We start from the raw sequence: 16411 nt of genomic DNA on the forward strand, positions 1-16411 counted from the left end.
GGCTGAGGGAGATGGCAGAAATGGCGGAGATGGCGGAAATCAGAGCTAGCACTCTCCTGGCTCTTTCGCTGGTCTGGGGCTAAGCTAGGGAATTGAGATCGGACTAGCTGCTCCCTTTTTCGGGAATGGAACCGTGTAGGTGTTCCCTGGTTATATGGAACTTTGCAGGCGGGTTTAGGTACCCGCCAGCTAGGGAGGAGACGGCGAGAGCCGCCCAGGCCTTTGGAGTTTGCCCCACGTGAGCGCCAGATATTGGAGAAATTATTTTGGCCACTCCACGTAGTTAAAAGGATATTTATTTAATGGCGTAACTCACAAATTAAGTAATGGGTAGGTCGCAGGGTCTGGGGAAGGTGTAATGCAGTCCAGCGGTGTTCTCCGGAGCTCTGCACAGTCAATCTGCACCGGTCAGCATTCCGGCACCGAGAGAGCACCCAGCGCGAGCGCTGGCCCATCCAGCTCTCAGGTCCCCAGGCGCCTCCCCTCGCCCCGCCTCGTAGGCGTGACAGTTGCCAGAGTCTCAATGGGGGTTGGAACTTCCAGAACCAAGCTGGAATGGCTACCCACTACACAGGGTGTTTTATCACAGCAACAGGAAAGAAAACTAAGGGGTCGAACTTCAGTTCCAACAATTTCTCCACTGTAAATTTGCCAACTTTGTCATCGATTCTTTTTGCATTTTTAAAAACACGGTCTCCTGTAGCCCAAGCTGGCCTCAAACTCACTATATAGCTGAGGGTGACCTTGAAGTTCCGATCTTCCTGCCATTCCTAAAAGCAGTGTCCTTATCTACAGCCACAGAGCTAAGTGGGCAGAAACACTCAGGGCTTTGTTGGGCTCCCCCACACATGAAGACATTCCCTAGGACTCCAGAGCCCACGTCTCATCAGGACAGATTAAAAATCGCCATGATCTACCTGTAGAATTCTCGTAAGTTCGTGAAGTCTAAGTGTGCGTGCACAGCTGTCTCAGGGGTGTCCGGGCCCCACATTCTCTTGTCTTGTCCCCGCAGAATTGTCCCCCAGGTCCTCCCAGCCTCTCTCCTGGAATTCCCACCCTGGGCTCAGCTCCATCCCGAGCCCATGTGTAACTGGCCTGTTTGGTAACTCAGAGGAGGACACATTCGCCCAAACTTCCCTTATAGCACAAACCCTATCCGTGGAGCTCACGGTATTCATAACTGAGATGATTATTAACCTTATTGACTCGATGATGGGATTTACGGCAACCACGGGGAAAAAAAATCTCTGGGCATGTTGGAGTGGAATCACCTAGAGTAGGTTAATAGAGAAGGGAGGACCCACCCTAAATGTGAGTGACATCATTTCATGGGCTCAGTTCTCAGATGACATAAAAGGAAGAAGGAAGCTAAGCACCAACATTCACCGCCCTGCCTTTTGGCTGTGGACACAGCGTGACTAGCTGCCTCATGCTCCTGCCTCCATGCCGTCTCTTCCACAGTGGACCCTAGCCCCTGGAACCATGAGCCACACTAACCCTTTCCTTTTTTTAGGGGCTTTCATCAGGTATTTTGTTGTAGCAATGAGACACGTAACTAACACAGTAACTTTGGGCAGTTTCTGTTAGTCTTTTGGTACATAAAAGCAACCTTACTGGTCAGAGCCCTTGCCCTTGGAGGTGACCTTGACCTTGTAGAGGGGGAAAGAAGTAAAGAGGAAAGGAAGCCATTGTCCTGGGTGGTATTTTATTAAATAACTGAGTGCAGCGTAACAAGTGAGGCTGATTGGTAGAGGAGTGGAGAAGTGGAGGGGACAGGTTTCTTTGAGAAAAGGCTCTGAAAGGCGCGAGGCAGAGGGGCACCAGCATCCAGCTGTGTGTGGGGGCACAAGCATCCAGCTGTGTGGAGGGGCAGCTGGCAGAGGCAAGCTGGGAGGAAAGGCACGGGGCTGTCAGTGGTACTTACAGACTCCGGGGCTTTGATGAACACTTTACTCCGCCCCAGCTGGAACTGGTCGCTGTCCATGTTGACAGACTGTAGCAGATGGAGTACACCCTGTTTCTCCTCTCCTCTCCACACAGGCCAAGTAGCTTTGGTCAGAATGGCGTACCTATGACGGGGAGAGGGAAGAGGGGCCATGCTTAGGGTGGATCGTGGGCTCTTGGTGGGGCAAGAGGGGCCTTGAGGGCCAATGCTGTCATTGTGCAGCTGGGGTCCCTCAGCTACACTCAATGACAGGTCATGGTCTCAATGAACTAGAAAAGTCTTACACATCTGGTTTAACTGTTACAGTACTTCTGACCCTCCCTCCCTAACATGGTTCTCTTTTGGTTTTTCAAGACAGGGTTGCTCTGTGTAGCCTTGGCGGCCTTGGAATTCACTCTGGCCGGAACTCACAAAGATCCACCTGCTTCTGCCTCCCGAGTGCTGGGATTAAAGGCGCGTGCCACCAATGCCCGGCCTATCCTGTTGTTTCTGTGTTCACACCCCTAGTGGAAAACACCTGGATTCTGGTATCTGGTATCCAAACTCTGGTCCTCTGGTAGAACAATGGGTGCTTTTAACCTCTGAACTGTTTCTGCAGCCCCAGACTTTACAATAAAAGATTTTAATTTCATTTTAATTTTTTGTGGTGCTGGGGACTGAAACCAGGACTTTGTACAAGGCAGTCAAGAGCTCTACTGCTGAGATACAGTCTCAGTCTTGCTTTTGCTTTTCTTTCTTTTTCTTTTTTTGTGGATTTATTTTTATTATTGTTTTACAGATTTTAAAAATATGCACAAGTAATTTTCTTGAACACATGTATGTGTATTACTTGTGTGACCTGGTATCCTAGGAGGCCAGAAAAGGGCACTGGATCCCCTAGAACAGGAGTTACAGTCAACTATGAGATGCCACCATGTGTGCTGGGAACTGAACTTGGGTCCTCCGCAACTTAACTGTTGAATCATCTCTCCAGCCATCACTAAGCCTGGTTTTGCACTATGCTAGAGATTGAACCCAGGGCTTCCTACATGCTAGGCCAACACTCTACCAACTGAGCGGTTCCTAATGCTCCCACTACTCTTTTTTTCTTTCTTCCCTGAGACAGAGTTTCTCTGTGTAGCTCTGGCTGTCCTGGAATTCACTCTGTAGACCAGGCTGGCTTCAAACTCACAGAGATCCACCTGCCTCTACCTCCCAAGTGTTTGGATTAAAGGCGTGCGCCACCACCATCTGGCTCTGATTACCTTATTTCTTAAAGAAAATTAAATAAACAGAACAATTCATCAGAAGGATCAGGGAAGTTAGAATGACTTCATATTTTAAGAACACTAAATTTATCTTTTTTGAAATATGTAACACAGAGTGAGACCACTTATACATGGTCCTGTCAAACAAACTTTCAGGGGAATATAAAAATTAGTTTGAATTTAAACATGAGTTAGGCATAGCAGCCCATACCTTTAAGCCCAGCACTTAGGAGTCAGAGGCAGGAGGATCTCTGTGAGTTCAAGGCCAGCCTGGTCTACATAGCAAGCTCCAGGATAGCCAGGGTTACATGGAGAGACTTTAAAGATGGATTCTACACAGTGTTTGAAATCAAATGTCTTAGTTTATTTCTTAGGTAGGCTAAAGATTTTCTTGAAATTGTTTAGGCTAAATATTTTTTTAAAGATTTATTTAATAGTATTTTATGTGCATAAAGTGTTTTGCCTGCATGTATGTCTGTGTGAGGTCACCAGATTCCCTGGAATTGGCGTTACAGACAGTTGTGAGCTGCCATGTGGGTGCTGGGAATTGAACCCAGGTCCTCTGGAAGAGTAATTCTTACTATTAATCCATCCAGTCAGGTCCAGCCTTACCCCTCCTATGACACAATTATCATAAACTCATGTACTTGGTGGTTCAGTCCACAGAAGGTTTACTAACCCTGTGGCATATTCTATATTACGTCTTTCATAAAAAGATAAAAGCACTCCCCACAAAAGCAAAAAACAAAACCAACCAACCAACCAAACAAACAAACAAAAAAACCCAAAAAACAAAAAGAGAGGCAAAGAACCAGAACAGACATTTCCCTAAAGAGGAAATATAAATGGCCAACAAACAGAGTTTTGAACAAAAAAAGAGTTTTGAATATAGTTTGCCATCTGGGAAATGCAAATCAAAACCACAGTGAGATACCATTTCTCACCCACTGGCAAGGTTAGTCAGATATTAGCATATGCTGGCACAGACTGGGGTAAAACGGAACCCTCAAATACTGTGGGTGCAGCTGCAACACAGTGCATCCACTTGGGAAAAGAGCCTGGTGGTGACTCCGAGAGTTAAACACAGAATGACCATATGACTCAGCAATCCCACTTCAGTTCTACAGCCCAGAGAACTGGAACACACGTCCTCTCCAAGGCTTAGACAAGAACTGTCACAGCAGCGTCATTCCCATCGGCCCCCAAATGGAAGCGACGGATAGTTACCAACTGATGCATGGATAGGTAAAGTGTGGTATATCCATACAATAGAATATTATTCACCAATGAGTAAGATTAAGATGTAGACATACTAGACGTACATTGATGGCTCTTGAAAACGCCATGATGTAAAAGCAGCCAGTCACAGAGGACATATGTGACTCAGGCAACTTGACAGTGACAGAAAGTAGATGGGTGAGGTGACCGCCTCGCACGGGGGATAGAGGACAGATGATGACCATGGAAAGCAGGACAATAAAATATTCCAAAATTAGTTGTGGTGAGGGATGCCTGACTCCGTGGTTATATTAAAATTTGTTTGACATGTGCTTTAAATGGATAAATAAGCTTATTTGGGCCAAAACGTTTCATAGTCCAGGGGTAACTGGTTCTATACCTCTGCAGAAACTTCTGGAAAACACGCCGGTAAGCATAACCAGCTCTTCTTACTCGGATGTTTTCTTTGAGACCCAGGTATTCTACTTGATGCTTTACCCTAAAAAAGAAGATGGAACATGGAGGCTATTAGAAAACTCTGTCACCCTACTACCTCACCAACTTTCTTAACTACCCTACACTCCCTTATACACACACCTGCTACTGCCAAGCCTCAGGGAACATATTTACAAGACTGTAATCATAGTGTCCAAGCTGAACTCTTGAATGGCATGATATTAACATAAAAATATTATGAACTACTGCAATCATACAAGAAGACACTATACATCTATTTTACAGAACTACAGTAAAATAAAAACCCCAAGTCAGGCAGGAAGCTGTGTGCCCATCATCTTAGCTACTTGAGAGGCTGAGACAGGAGGATCCAATCCACTGAGCCCAGAAGTTCAAGGCCATCCTGAATATTATAGTGAGATCCCGTCTCGAAAGAAGCAGTGGGACTGGTAGGACAGCTCCGCAGGTAAAGGCATTTGCCACCAAGCCTGGTAGACTGAGTTTGAGCTCCAGACCCCATGTGATAGAGAAAAAAAGACCCACAAGTTGTCTTTCACCCTCTATCCATGTGCCCTGGCACTCATGTGGACCCCCTTCAAAGAAACAAATAAATGGAAACACTAAAAATAATTGACAAAAATAAAAATAAAGCCCCTGACACTTGACATTTGGATTACTAACAAAATTATTCTTTTTTTCCCCAATAAAATAAAGAACTTGTTGAGTTAAGTGTTGTTGGAGTTTTCTTTATCATTAAACTTTAATATCGAGCCAGGAGGTGGTGGCGCACATCTTTAATCCAGCACTTGAGAGGCAGAGCTAGACAGATCTCTGTGAGTTCGAGGCCAGCCTGGTCTACAGAGAGAGATCCAGGACAGGCACCAAAACTACACAGAGAAACCTTGTCTCGAAAAACAAAAAAAAATACACCAACCCCCCCCCCAAAAAAAGACAAAAAAACAAACAAACAAGCAAAAAACCCAAATCCCTTTAATATCAATTCTAGACTCAATGAGACTATACTTGTAGAATTTTTCAAATGATCAAGTTAAGAATGATCTAAAATCTATCTCAATTCCATGTCTTTCTGTGTAGCTGTGGCTGGCCTTGAACTCATACAGCCCCACCTGACTGTCTCTTTGTGCTACTGGTTTGTTTGAGTGAAATTCCAGCGTGTTTCTAGCCAGCCCACTTGCAGCACAGGCCCAGCCCGTCTCTACAGAGGGGATGATCACACAAGCTTCCCCATCAGTTGTTAGGATTCATTTCTAGCCGTGTTTTTCCAAGCTGGACTCTCACAGGTCTTCTGTGAAACTTGGCCTGCAGCATAGAGTTCTTTCCTCTCAGCCCCAAGAGTTGACTCCTCCTTTTTTCTTTTTTTTTTCTTCGAGACAGGGTTTCTCTGTGTAGCCTTGGTTGTCCTGGAACTCGCTCTGTAGACCAGACTGGTCTCGAACTCACAGAGATCCGCCTGCCTCTGCCTCCCGAGTGCTGGGATTAATGGCGTGCACCACCACTGCTCGGCTTCTAGTTTCCATTTGTATATGTGCATGGACACATGTGCACACAGATGCATGTGTGTGTGGCTGCTCAAGGTTGATGTCGGACATCATTCTCTTTCTTCTACCTTACTCAGTGAGGCGGGGTCGCATACTTAAACCCAGCTTGTAGACATGGCTAGTCTCTCCGGCCAGTCTGTTCTGAGGATCCCCATTTCTGCCCTCCTAGGCTGGAATTACCAGCAGGCTGCCACACCCATCTGGCAATTACTTTGGCTTTGGGAAGTTGATCTCCAGTCCTTCTGCTTGCACATTCAGTACTCTGACCACAGAGCCACCTCTTCAGCCCCAGGACAAATAACATTTAGAGTCTTTATATGAAAAGACTGATATCCAACACGCACATTTCCCTTGAATTAGAAGCAGAGACACTCTAGAAACCTGACTTGGAAAAATAATTTCCCTTTCCCATTTCTCCAAATACAAGTTCACAATTGCCCCTTTCTCTAGGAAGCAAAAAATGTCTAAGTGCCCATTTATCTTAAAAACAAAAAACCAAAATTTATATGTATGAGTATTTGCTTGTTATGGGCATGGTGTGTATGCAATACCCAAGGAAGCCAGAAGAGGGCACTAGAGCTCCTATAACTGGGTGTTGGTAAGTAAGCCTGGGTCCTCTGCAAGAGCTCCTAACTGCTGAGCATCTCTCCGGCCTGAAAGTGCTAACCTCTAATGTTTGTTGCTTTCAATGCACTATTCACAAACACTGGCTTCTCTCCAAGCCTCAGGCAAGGAACACATCACACCCGGATTCTCCACACATAGTCCTCGCCCATGAATCACACAGGAAAAAATATTCTCTTTGTGAAGATCTTGCTTCACAGGCTGGGGAGATGGCTCAGCAAGTAAGGCATCTGCTGCCAAGCCTGATGACCTGAGTTCAGTCCCTGAGACTGCATAATAGAAGGTAAAAACTATACTCCCACAAGTTGTCTTCCGGCCTTGACATACGTGATGTGGCGCATGAGTACCCCTACACAATAGACTTGTCTGTCCTGGTGCATAAAAAGGCCAGGGGTTAATACTGGGGTATCTCCCTCAGTCCATTAATCATTTCCTTAGGATTCCGAGGCAGGTGTCTCACTCAGTCTGGAGCTTGTTATTTATTGGGCCGTCTGGAGCAGCTGTGAGCACACGACCTGGATGCTGGGAACTGAACTCTGGTCTTCTGGAAGAACAATAAATAAGCCATTTCTCCAGCCCCAAGCTTGCCATTCTGATTAGACTGGCTGGCCAGCAAGCCTCTAGGAGCTGCCTTTCTCAGTGGCTGTCACGCTAGGGTTAGAAGCGGACACCAACAGACCCAGGTTTCAGGTGGATGTAGGGACCCAAAGTCAGGTCCTCACGGACGCACAGCAAGCAGTCTGTGCACTGAGCCATCCCTCCAGCTTGAATCCAGTTAAATGTTGCTAAAGTGGCACCAAGGTTCAGGAAATGTCTTACACAAAGTTTCTGCTGTACGGCAACCAGTCTAGCAAATCCTGTAGTGTGTAAAGGAACTTCAAGTACCAAAGGACCCAAGATGTTTTTGCCGGAGCATCACTGCTGGTAGGCATCGGCTTGCCATAGCCCAACTGTTCCCCGGGGCCACCACTTCCACCCTGTGGGAGAAGTCACCCCCAGGACTATCTTCACTCCCCCGCCCTTCCCTCAAGCAAGCCACAGCCTGAGAACTCTGTGAGGGCAGCAATTCAGAATCCAAGGCTCGCCACTCTGCCAGAAGCCAAACAAAAACACATTTCAACAGGAAAAGAAAATCCCCATACCTCATAAACTTGTGGAATGAGTAACCCTCTCCACCACCAAGAACTTCAATTGAGCGTGTAATTCCCACCAGCGACTCAGCCCTCCATACTCACACGGGAGTGAAGCCATCTGTGATTAAACCTACGGGGGAGCTGTCCCGCTGGAAATGTGAACCAATACTCATCAGTTCCCACCCCGAGCCGCCATAAACCATGATGTGCGGATGCTTACTGTGTCCTTGCTGAAATTCAGCTAAGAACGGTCATGGGAGAGGGGGAAATGAGGAGAACGAGGAGGGGGGGACGGAGGGGGCAGAGCAAGGAAAACACCATGTGAAATCCCATAAAGATTACTATTCCAATGAATCGAGAGAGAGAGAGAGAGAGAGAGAGAGAGAGAGAGAGAGAGAGAGTGTTTTCCTAAGCATGCACAAACCACACCCTATCACTCAACCTTGGGTGCCATCCTCAGGATGCCATCCATTTCTTTTGAGACGGTGTCTCTTACTGCCCTTGAGCTCACCAATTATGCTTGGTGGGTTGGCCAGCGAGCCTTGGGAATCTCCCCATCTCTGCCTCCCCAGTGCTGGGATTACAAGCACATGCCACCAGGCTCAGAATTTTTATCTTGGTAGTGGAAATGAAGCTCAGGTCTTCATGCTTACAAGACAAGCACTTTGTAGACTGAGCCATCACACCAGCCCAAGTCAAGGTGGATTTTGTGTGAAGGAAGCAGGAAGGTTGGTCCAAGTAGCAGCTACTGTACAATTTCTTTCTTTTTTAAAGCTTTATTTATTTATTATGTACAGTGTTCTACCTGCATGTATGTCTGCAAGCCAGAAGAGGGCATCAGATCTCACCATAGATGGTTGTGAGCCACCATGTGGTCACTGGGAATTGAACTCAGGACCTCTGGAAGAACAGCCAGTGCTCTTAACTGCTGAGCCATCTCCCCAGCCCCTGTACAATTTCTTTATGAGAAAGCCTTTTAGCATAGTGATTTCCCTGAGGTTAAGTGTGGCTCTTTCTTTCTTTCTTTCTTTCTTTCTTTCTTTCTTTCTTTCTTTCTTTCTTTCTTTCTTTCTTTCTTTCTTTCTCCCTTTCTTTCTTTCTTTCTTTCTTTCTTTCTTTCTTTCTTTCTTTCTTTCTTTCTTTCTTTCTTTCTTTCTTTCCTTCCTTCCTTCCTTCCTTCCTTCCTTCCTTCCTCCCTCCCTTCCTTCCTTTCCTTATCTATCTGTCTATCTATCTATCTATCTATCTATCTATCTATCTATCTATCTATTTTGGTGACAAGGTTTCTCTGTGTAACCTTGGATGTCCTGGAACTCACTCTGTATAGACCAGGCTGGTCTCAAACTCAGAGATCCACCTACTTCTGCCTCCTGAGTGCTGGGATTAAAGGCATGTACCACCACCACCACCTGGCTGGGAGTGGTACTTTATTAATAAGACAAATAAGGTTTTATTTTTCTTGACTTACTATTATTGTTTTTAATTTTGTGTGCTTGTGTGTGTAGCCACATGCATGTGAGTGCAGGTGCCTGCCCGCAGAGGTCAAAGGCGTTGGATCCCCTGGAGGTGGAGTTATAGGTGGCTTTGAGGTGCATGATGACGAGGGCGCCGGGAACCACACTTGGGTCCTCTGCAAGAGCAGTGTATGCTCTTCCCCGCCGAACCATCTCTCTAGCTTCAAGGAAGGTGCTTTTATTTACGATTCTTTATTGGAAAGAGGTGGGGAGGGAAAGTGGGAGAGTCTGATGTGGAGGAAGAGTGGCGTTCTGTACCCCTTCGCGGCACTGCTGTGGCCACCGTTTTCTCTGAGGTTGCCCATGACACCACCCTGCAGTGTGCAGGAGCACATGTACTTGCACACGTGAGCAGGTAGGCTGTGCACCTATCAGTACATGTTAGAGGCGGAGCAGACCATGGAGAGCCAGATCTCACTGACAGACCTGTCTTAGACCCTCTGTTTAAATGAGCCAGACTGGCAATGTGGCAGACAAAGTGTCCCATGCAAGTCAGTTACTAATGGATAGCTGCAGAGCTCAGTTCTGAATCGCAGTCTAACTATGGATGTGACATCAGCAGTACTTCGGATCTAGGTGCTTGCCTTGTAAACATGAGGGCTAGATTTGATCCCCAGAAGCCATGTTTAAAATGAGCTAGGCTGGGCATGGTGGCACATGCTCGTAATCCCAGCACTAGGGAGCTTGGGAGGGCGAGGTAGGTGAATCTCTGTAAATTTGAGGCTAGTCTGGTTTAAATAGTGAGTCCGGGCTATCCAGAGCTACACAATACAACCATGTGTCAAAGGAAGCAGAAGCAGCCACAGTGGTACACCTCGTCCACCGTGCCTGGCTTATTTAGTGTTGGGGGTCAAAGCCTTGCCAGGGCTTTATGCATCCTAGATAGCCACTCTAACTCAGCCGCACCCCAGCCCATGCCCTGGTGTTAAGAATGAAAGAACACCTTCAGACAGTGATAGCCAACCTAGGTGGGCCTGTGTGTTTCTTTTGTTCCTGGTCTGCCCTTCCCCCCTCTACAGAGACTCAAGTATCAAATCATCCATCTGTCGTTGCTGAGAACGAGACTTGAGACAGCATGGGAAAGGGACCCATACCTGTCTCTCAGAGGATGTACCCTGCAGCTGTCCTCTTTAAAGCCCGGTCTCTTCCCATTGTTACCTTTCCATAGTCACTTGACACCTTACACAATTCAGTCTTCTTTACTCCCAGACAGGGATGGTGCATTCCAGTAGGCTCACAGCCTAGGACCTGGTGATGTGGTGAGGGCATGGGGTACTCTCTGTAGTTATCACCCCACCAAGAGGCCTTTCCCCAGCTCCTCTTCCCATGCTCCAAGGGGACAGGAAGATCAGGCCTCAGAGGAATGCTCCCTGGATTTCCCAGTTAGACACAAATCTATTTAAATTATTTGTCTATTTTATTTTATGTGTATGAATGTTTTGCCTGCCTATATGCATGTATCATGTGCACGCCTGGTGCCTTCAGAGGTCAGAAGAGGGAGTCAGATCCTGAATACCCTGAAACTGGTATTATGGATGGTTGTGAGCTACTATGTGAGGGCTGGGACTTGAACCTGGGTCCTCTGCAAGAACAGTGTTGTAAACTGGAAAGCCTTTTCTCCAGCCCCTGGAGATGAATCTTACCTCCTCAGTCAACAACACCCTTACAGTTGTCAACTCACTTCACGTGGCATGGGCCATTTCCCAAATACCTCAGTGACACAGGCTTCTTCAGGTACCAGGACATCTGAGCACCCACGGTCCATCCATTTCCTTTACCTTCACCCTCCTTCTCTCTGTCCTTCTATGGAGTGCTCAGGACCTCTAGCCTCTGTGAGGATCTTCACGGGGTACAGTCACTGGCAGATCACCTTAACCCACTCCTCAGGCTTTCCCTTGCGACCCCGAGCTAGGCATCTTACACATTCTGTACATCTAAACAGAGCCTCAAACTAATTTTAAAACCATCTTGACTCTTCGGTACTCAGGTTTGTTTTAACACCTGCCTCCAGACTAGCCAAGATCAACATCGTAAATTAATTGTGAATGGAATGATACTGAGAACGTGTTAAAGACAAGATGAGGTGAACTATTACACAGATGTTAATTAAAAAAAAAAAAAAAAAAAAAAGCGAAGAGCCAGGAAGTACCAAGCAACCAAGCATGCATGCCTCCTCCTGCGACAGAGGTTGGTTCACCTGAGGGGGTGGTCACGCATGCCACGCCCACCTCGGCTGGCCCCACACTCTCCTCTTTTCCCTGTAACATACCTGCTCTCCTCCCAGTCTTTGGGTTTCTTGGTTTCGTTTGGTTTTATGCAGCGGATGTAGTGGGGTGTACATTTCATTAGGGTGCTCACAAGGTCATTGGCTTGTTTCTATGGGAAGGATAAGAGCAGTTAGAGATAAGGAGTTCTCTATGGCGGACCAGCTTCCAAACAAAACCTGCAGAACTCCAGAAACATGGCTAGGAATAAATCGTTTTGGATCTGCTGTTGTGCCTCAGCTAGGTAGGTGTCCAGAAGAGCCTTGAAGTGTGGCCGACTTTTATGATGATTTTTATCACACCTAAGAGTTAGAAAATTGAACACTGAAAACATTTATATATATATAAACTTCGGTAAATCTTCATGTGATTCTTTTCATCAGGAATAATGCCACTGTCAACAAACTAAGTTCAACTTGTACTGACTTAGGTCACTGTAAATATTCTTCTGTGTGTGTGTGTGTGTGTGTGTGTGTGTTTGCGTGCACGCGTGTTTTGATTTTTGAGACAGGGTCTCAGGCATCCTAGGCTATTCTAACTCACTTTCTAGTCAAGGATAACCTTAAACTCCCAATTCTCCTGCCTCAGCATGCTAAGTGCTAAAATTACAGCCATACACGACCATGCCTGATTTAAAAAAAAAAATGTTTTTTTGGTTTGTTTATTTAAAATTATGAGCAGGGATAAACCCTGCGATCTCTTTCCTGCTAGTGTCCATCTACGAAGGATCTCTTTATTAAAATGAGGAAGGGGTTGGAGAAATGGCTGCAGTTAGAGTTTGCTGCTGTTCCAGAGGACCTGAGTTCAGTTCCTAGTACCTACACTGCTCACAACTGCCTATAACTCCAGCTCCAAGGGATCTGTAGGCACCCAAATACACATAACACACACATACCACCACCACCACCAATAATAATAAAATAAATGAAATGGTGCAAACTCACAGCTAAACAAGTTGAAATTCATTACTAATATATGATTTCTAAATGTCTTACATGCCATTTCATCCAGTGTCCCCCTCAATTTGTCCCTTGACCGGGCTCTCTGCACTTTCCTTGTGCGACGGAACTTCATCTCCCCACAGCAAACTGAGTCTGTATAAAACCCTCTATCATGAGTTATGCCCTGGGTACCCAGAGCAGGACTGAGTTCAAGCCGAAGAAGCCACATAAATACAGCTGGAATTGCTTAGGGTGTATTTCACATCATGAGAACTGCACACGTGGAGGAAACAGGAGTGATGCGCACATCAGCCACCCCACCGCACAGCTGAGCACACCCTGGGGGTCCATGATGCCCCACTTAGGCAAACTCTCCTTCCGAGCCAAGTCAGCATGCAGAGAGGAAAAAAAAAAAAAAAAACCTCTCAAAGAAAATAGTGGGAAGGCCTGCCAGGAAACCAGCGAGCCATTCCCAGTCAGCAGAAGGGCTCTGCTGACAAGAGACAACCCGCTCTCAATTAGGGCTTCTCTGTTTTCATGGACTTGGGAATCTGAAACTCTTAGAAACTGATGGGGAGCGAAGCGGGATGCTCATTAGTGAATGGAGCTCTTGTGTGAGCGTGTAGAGAACAGCATTCTTTGCACTTGCCTGGAATTGAGGACAGAGATATAGAGGGTGTCTCACCATAGTGAGGACTCTGACCACAGAGGAAATTGTCTTTTATCTTCTTTGCTGATAAAGTTACATTCGGGAACAAATCTGATGATCTGAGTCTCTCTGAGCAAAGCTTTAAAAGTTTTGTTTATTTATTTTATGTATGTTGAGTGTTTAGCCTGCGCCATGTACATGCATGGTGCTCATGGAGGTCAGAAGAGGATACTGGATCCCCTGGAGTTATGGATGGTTGTGAGTCACCCAACATGTAGGTGCTGGGATTCAAATCTGGGTCCTCTAGCCAGTGCTCTTAACTGCTTGGCCATCTCTCTAGTCCTAACCTTTTTTTTTTCCCCTCATTTTTTTGAAATAGGGTTCCTGGATAGAGCCCTGGCTGTCTTGGAACTTACCATGTAGACTAGGTTAGCCTCAAAATTACAGAGCTCTACCTGTCTCTGCCATCACACTCAGCTCTCCATTCTGAAGTCTCTAAATTTCTTCTCTACTTTCAGTTTTTGACGCTAATTTTTATTTACTGCTATTCAGCCCAAAGCAGGTGGCGGCATACTTCCTTTGCGCCGCAGCCTAAGGCAAGCCCCCAGAGGCCAGTCGAGACACTTCCTGTGTCCCCTGACATAGCTCTTTTTATAATAGTCACAGGTCACTGGTACATCACAACAATCCCGTGTGGCCATGATTATTCCTACTTTTGCTTTTTCAAACGAGAGCATCAAGCTTGGCAGGAAGAAAGATTCCTTGGGACAACACAATTTGTTAGCAACAAAGGCGAGACTTGGAACTAGAAAGCCTCTGATGTCTTAAAGGCAGGAATAGATGCTACAGTGTCTGGAGCAATAGTTGACCATCTCCCAATCACAGCTCCAGGCTCACTCAGGCAATGCCTGGTGTGTCCACGTTGGCTCACCAGGAACTTGAGTCTGCTCTATCTAGCATCAAAGCTTTACTCTGATCTCAACACCAGCCTCTCCCAATCACAACATATAACTGAATGAAGCCTCAGAATCAAGCATTATGAAATGTAATATGGTTTTATTTAAAAGACATTTTTATTTTATGCATGTGAATGTTTTTGCCAGCGTGTGTGTGTGTGTGTGTGTGTGTGTGTGTGTGTGTGTGTGTGTGTGTAAGCGCCCTTGGTGTGCTGTGGAACAAATCTTTGTACACTGTAAATATATATTGCTCTCATTGTTATTGAAGGGCTGACTGATTCATGGCTAGGCAGGATTTTTAGGGCAGAGAGAATGCTGAGAAAAAGGAGGGTGGAGTCGGAGGTGTCACCAGCCAGATGCAGAGGGAGCAAGATCGGTACAAGATGAGGTAACAAGCCATGAGCCATGTGGCGGCACATAGAAATAGGTTAATTTGTTATAAGAGCTAGATAAAAACAAGCCTAAGCTATTGGCTGAGCATTTATAATTAATATATAATTAATATTTGGGTGCAGCTGCTGGGACACAAAAAACCTTCACCAACACTGGTGGCCAGACAAGGGAGTTGGATACTCCTGGGACTAGAATTGCATATGTTTGTGAGCCACCATGTGGAAGCTGGGGAACAGCCTGCGAAGACATCTCTCCAGCTTCATAAATGCAATATGTTTTTTGCTTTAGTAACTTAATGGGACTGTCCATCAAATGACAATTCTAATTAAATCCTGTAGATCAGTTTTTTTTTTATTTTAAAGTAATTAAAACCATAAAATGTGCACCACTAAAACTACCTTCAATATAAAATTTTCTATCCAGAAACCTGGAGTCCCTTTCAATATACTCTTGGGACACCTGCCAAGTAGTATAGAGTAGTATGGATATGGAAGGGACAAGGGACTAGGCCATGGCTATGCATCCCTCAGAGATGTTTTGAGAGAGCATATAAAATAAAGAGACTTTCGATACTATAGATCACCTGCAGACCTTGGTCACAGGATTCAGCAGAGAGGGTGGGACTTGGGTAAGAAGACAAGTAGAATCCCTTTAGATAACTAAACTTCAGGCTGACCTCCCTAGACAAAGGCCCCAAATGTGCTGTTCTAAACATTCCGTGGACAGTCCAGAAAGGTGGCGACTAACTTTTAAAACTCCACACAAATAGGAAGGAAAGGAAGCAAACTGCCTTCAAAGGAGAAGTAAGAGGCCTCCATCCCCCACTGATGAGGCATATTCCAGACCACTTGAAAATGAGTCACTGCAACCTTGGGGGATCTGAGCCCTTGGAGCTGAATGTGACAGTCTCATGACTAGGGTTTCTAGCCCAGAGCTTGTCCTTATCCAGGTCCTTCAGGCTAAGGCATGAGTCAGACCTTCATGCAGATGTTAGCATCTAGGCCTTAGGAAAATCACATCTGTTCTCTGCCCTCAGCTCTCTGTCCCAGAGACCCAAATCCAGTCAAGTCTTAGGATGGCTCTTAAGGACATGGTGTTCCTACAACCCAGAGGGCTCTGCCTGCCAGCTCAAACCTCATCCTGCACCCGTGGACATGGTGGCATGTGTCTGTTCAGAAGGGCTGATGCAGGAGGATGGCTTGAGCCCAAGAGTTTGAAGAATATGACAAGATTTCATCTTTGTTTCTTTGAGATAGTCTCATTTTGTAAGCCAAACTGGCATGGAACTCATGATCCTCCTGCCTCAGTCTCCTAAACACCAGAACATGAGGCAAGTACCACACACCTGGTGTGGCTGCATCCCCCGCCACCTTCCTGTGACCCAAACTTGTAATCCTGCCCACTTCCACTGCCTAAGTGCTGGGATCTTGTCTGCGTGCTACCACACTCAGCTCGGTGCAGGTTAGAACTATCTGGCTGTTCTTTCTGATGCTGGGAATCAAATCCACTTGT

At 46.1% G+C, this 16411-nt stretch overlaps 1 protein-coding gene across 1 annotated transcript in view; it reads right to left on the reverse strand.

Annotated features, from left to right (window-relative positions):
- Myo1e (myosin IE) overlaps positions 1-16411 on the reverse strand; it is a 202002-nt gene that overhangs the window by 36917 nt on the left and 148674 nt on the right. Inside the window, exons 17-19 of the mRNA XM_028865833.2 lie at positions 11966-12072; positions 4811-4909; positions 1925-2069 (exon numbers count right to left, since the gene is read on the reverse strand). Coding sequence (XP_028721666.1) covers positions 1925-2069; positions 4811-4909; positions 11966-12072 — 351 coding nt within the window. The remainder of the gene's footprint in view (positions 1-1924; positions 2070-4810; positions 4910-11965; positions 12073-16411) is intronic.

This window comes from Peromyscus leucopus, chromosome 7 (genome assembly GCF_004664715.2).
Source record: "Peromyscus leucopus breed LL Stock chromosome 7, UCI_PerLeu_2.1, whole genome shotgun sequence".
Taxonomy (NCBI): Eukaryota; Metazoa; Chordata; class Mammalia; order Rodentia; family Cricetidae; genus Peromyscus; species Peromyscus leucopus.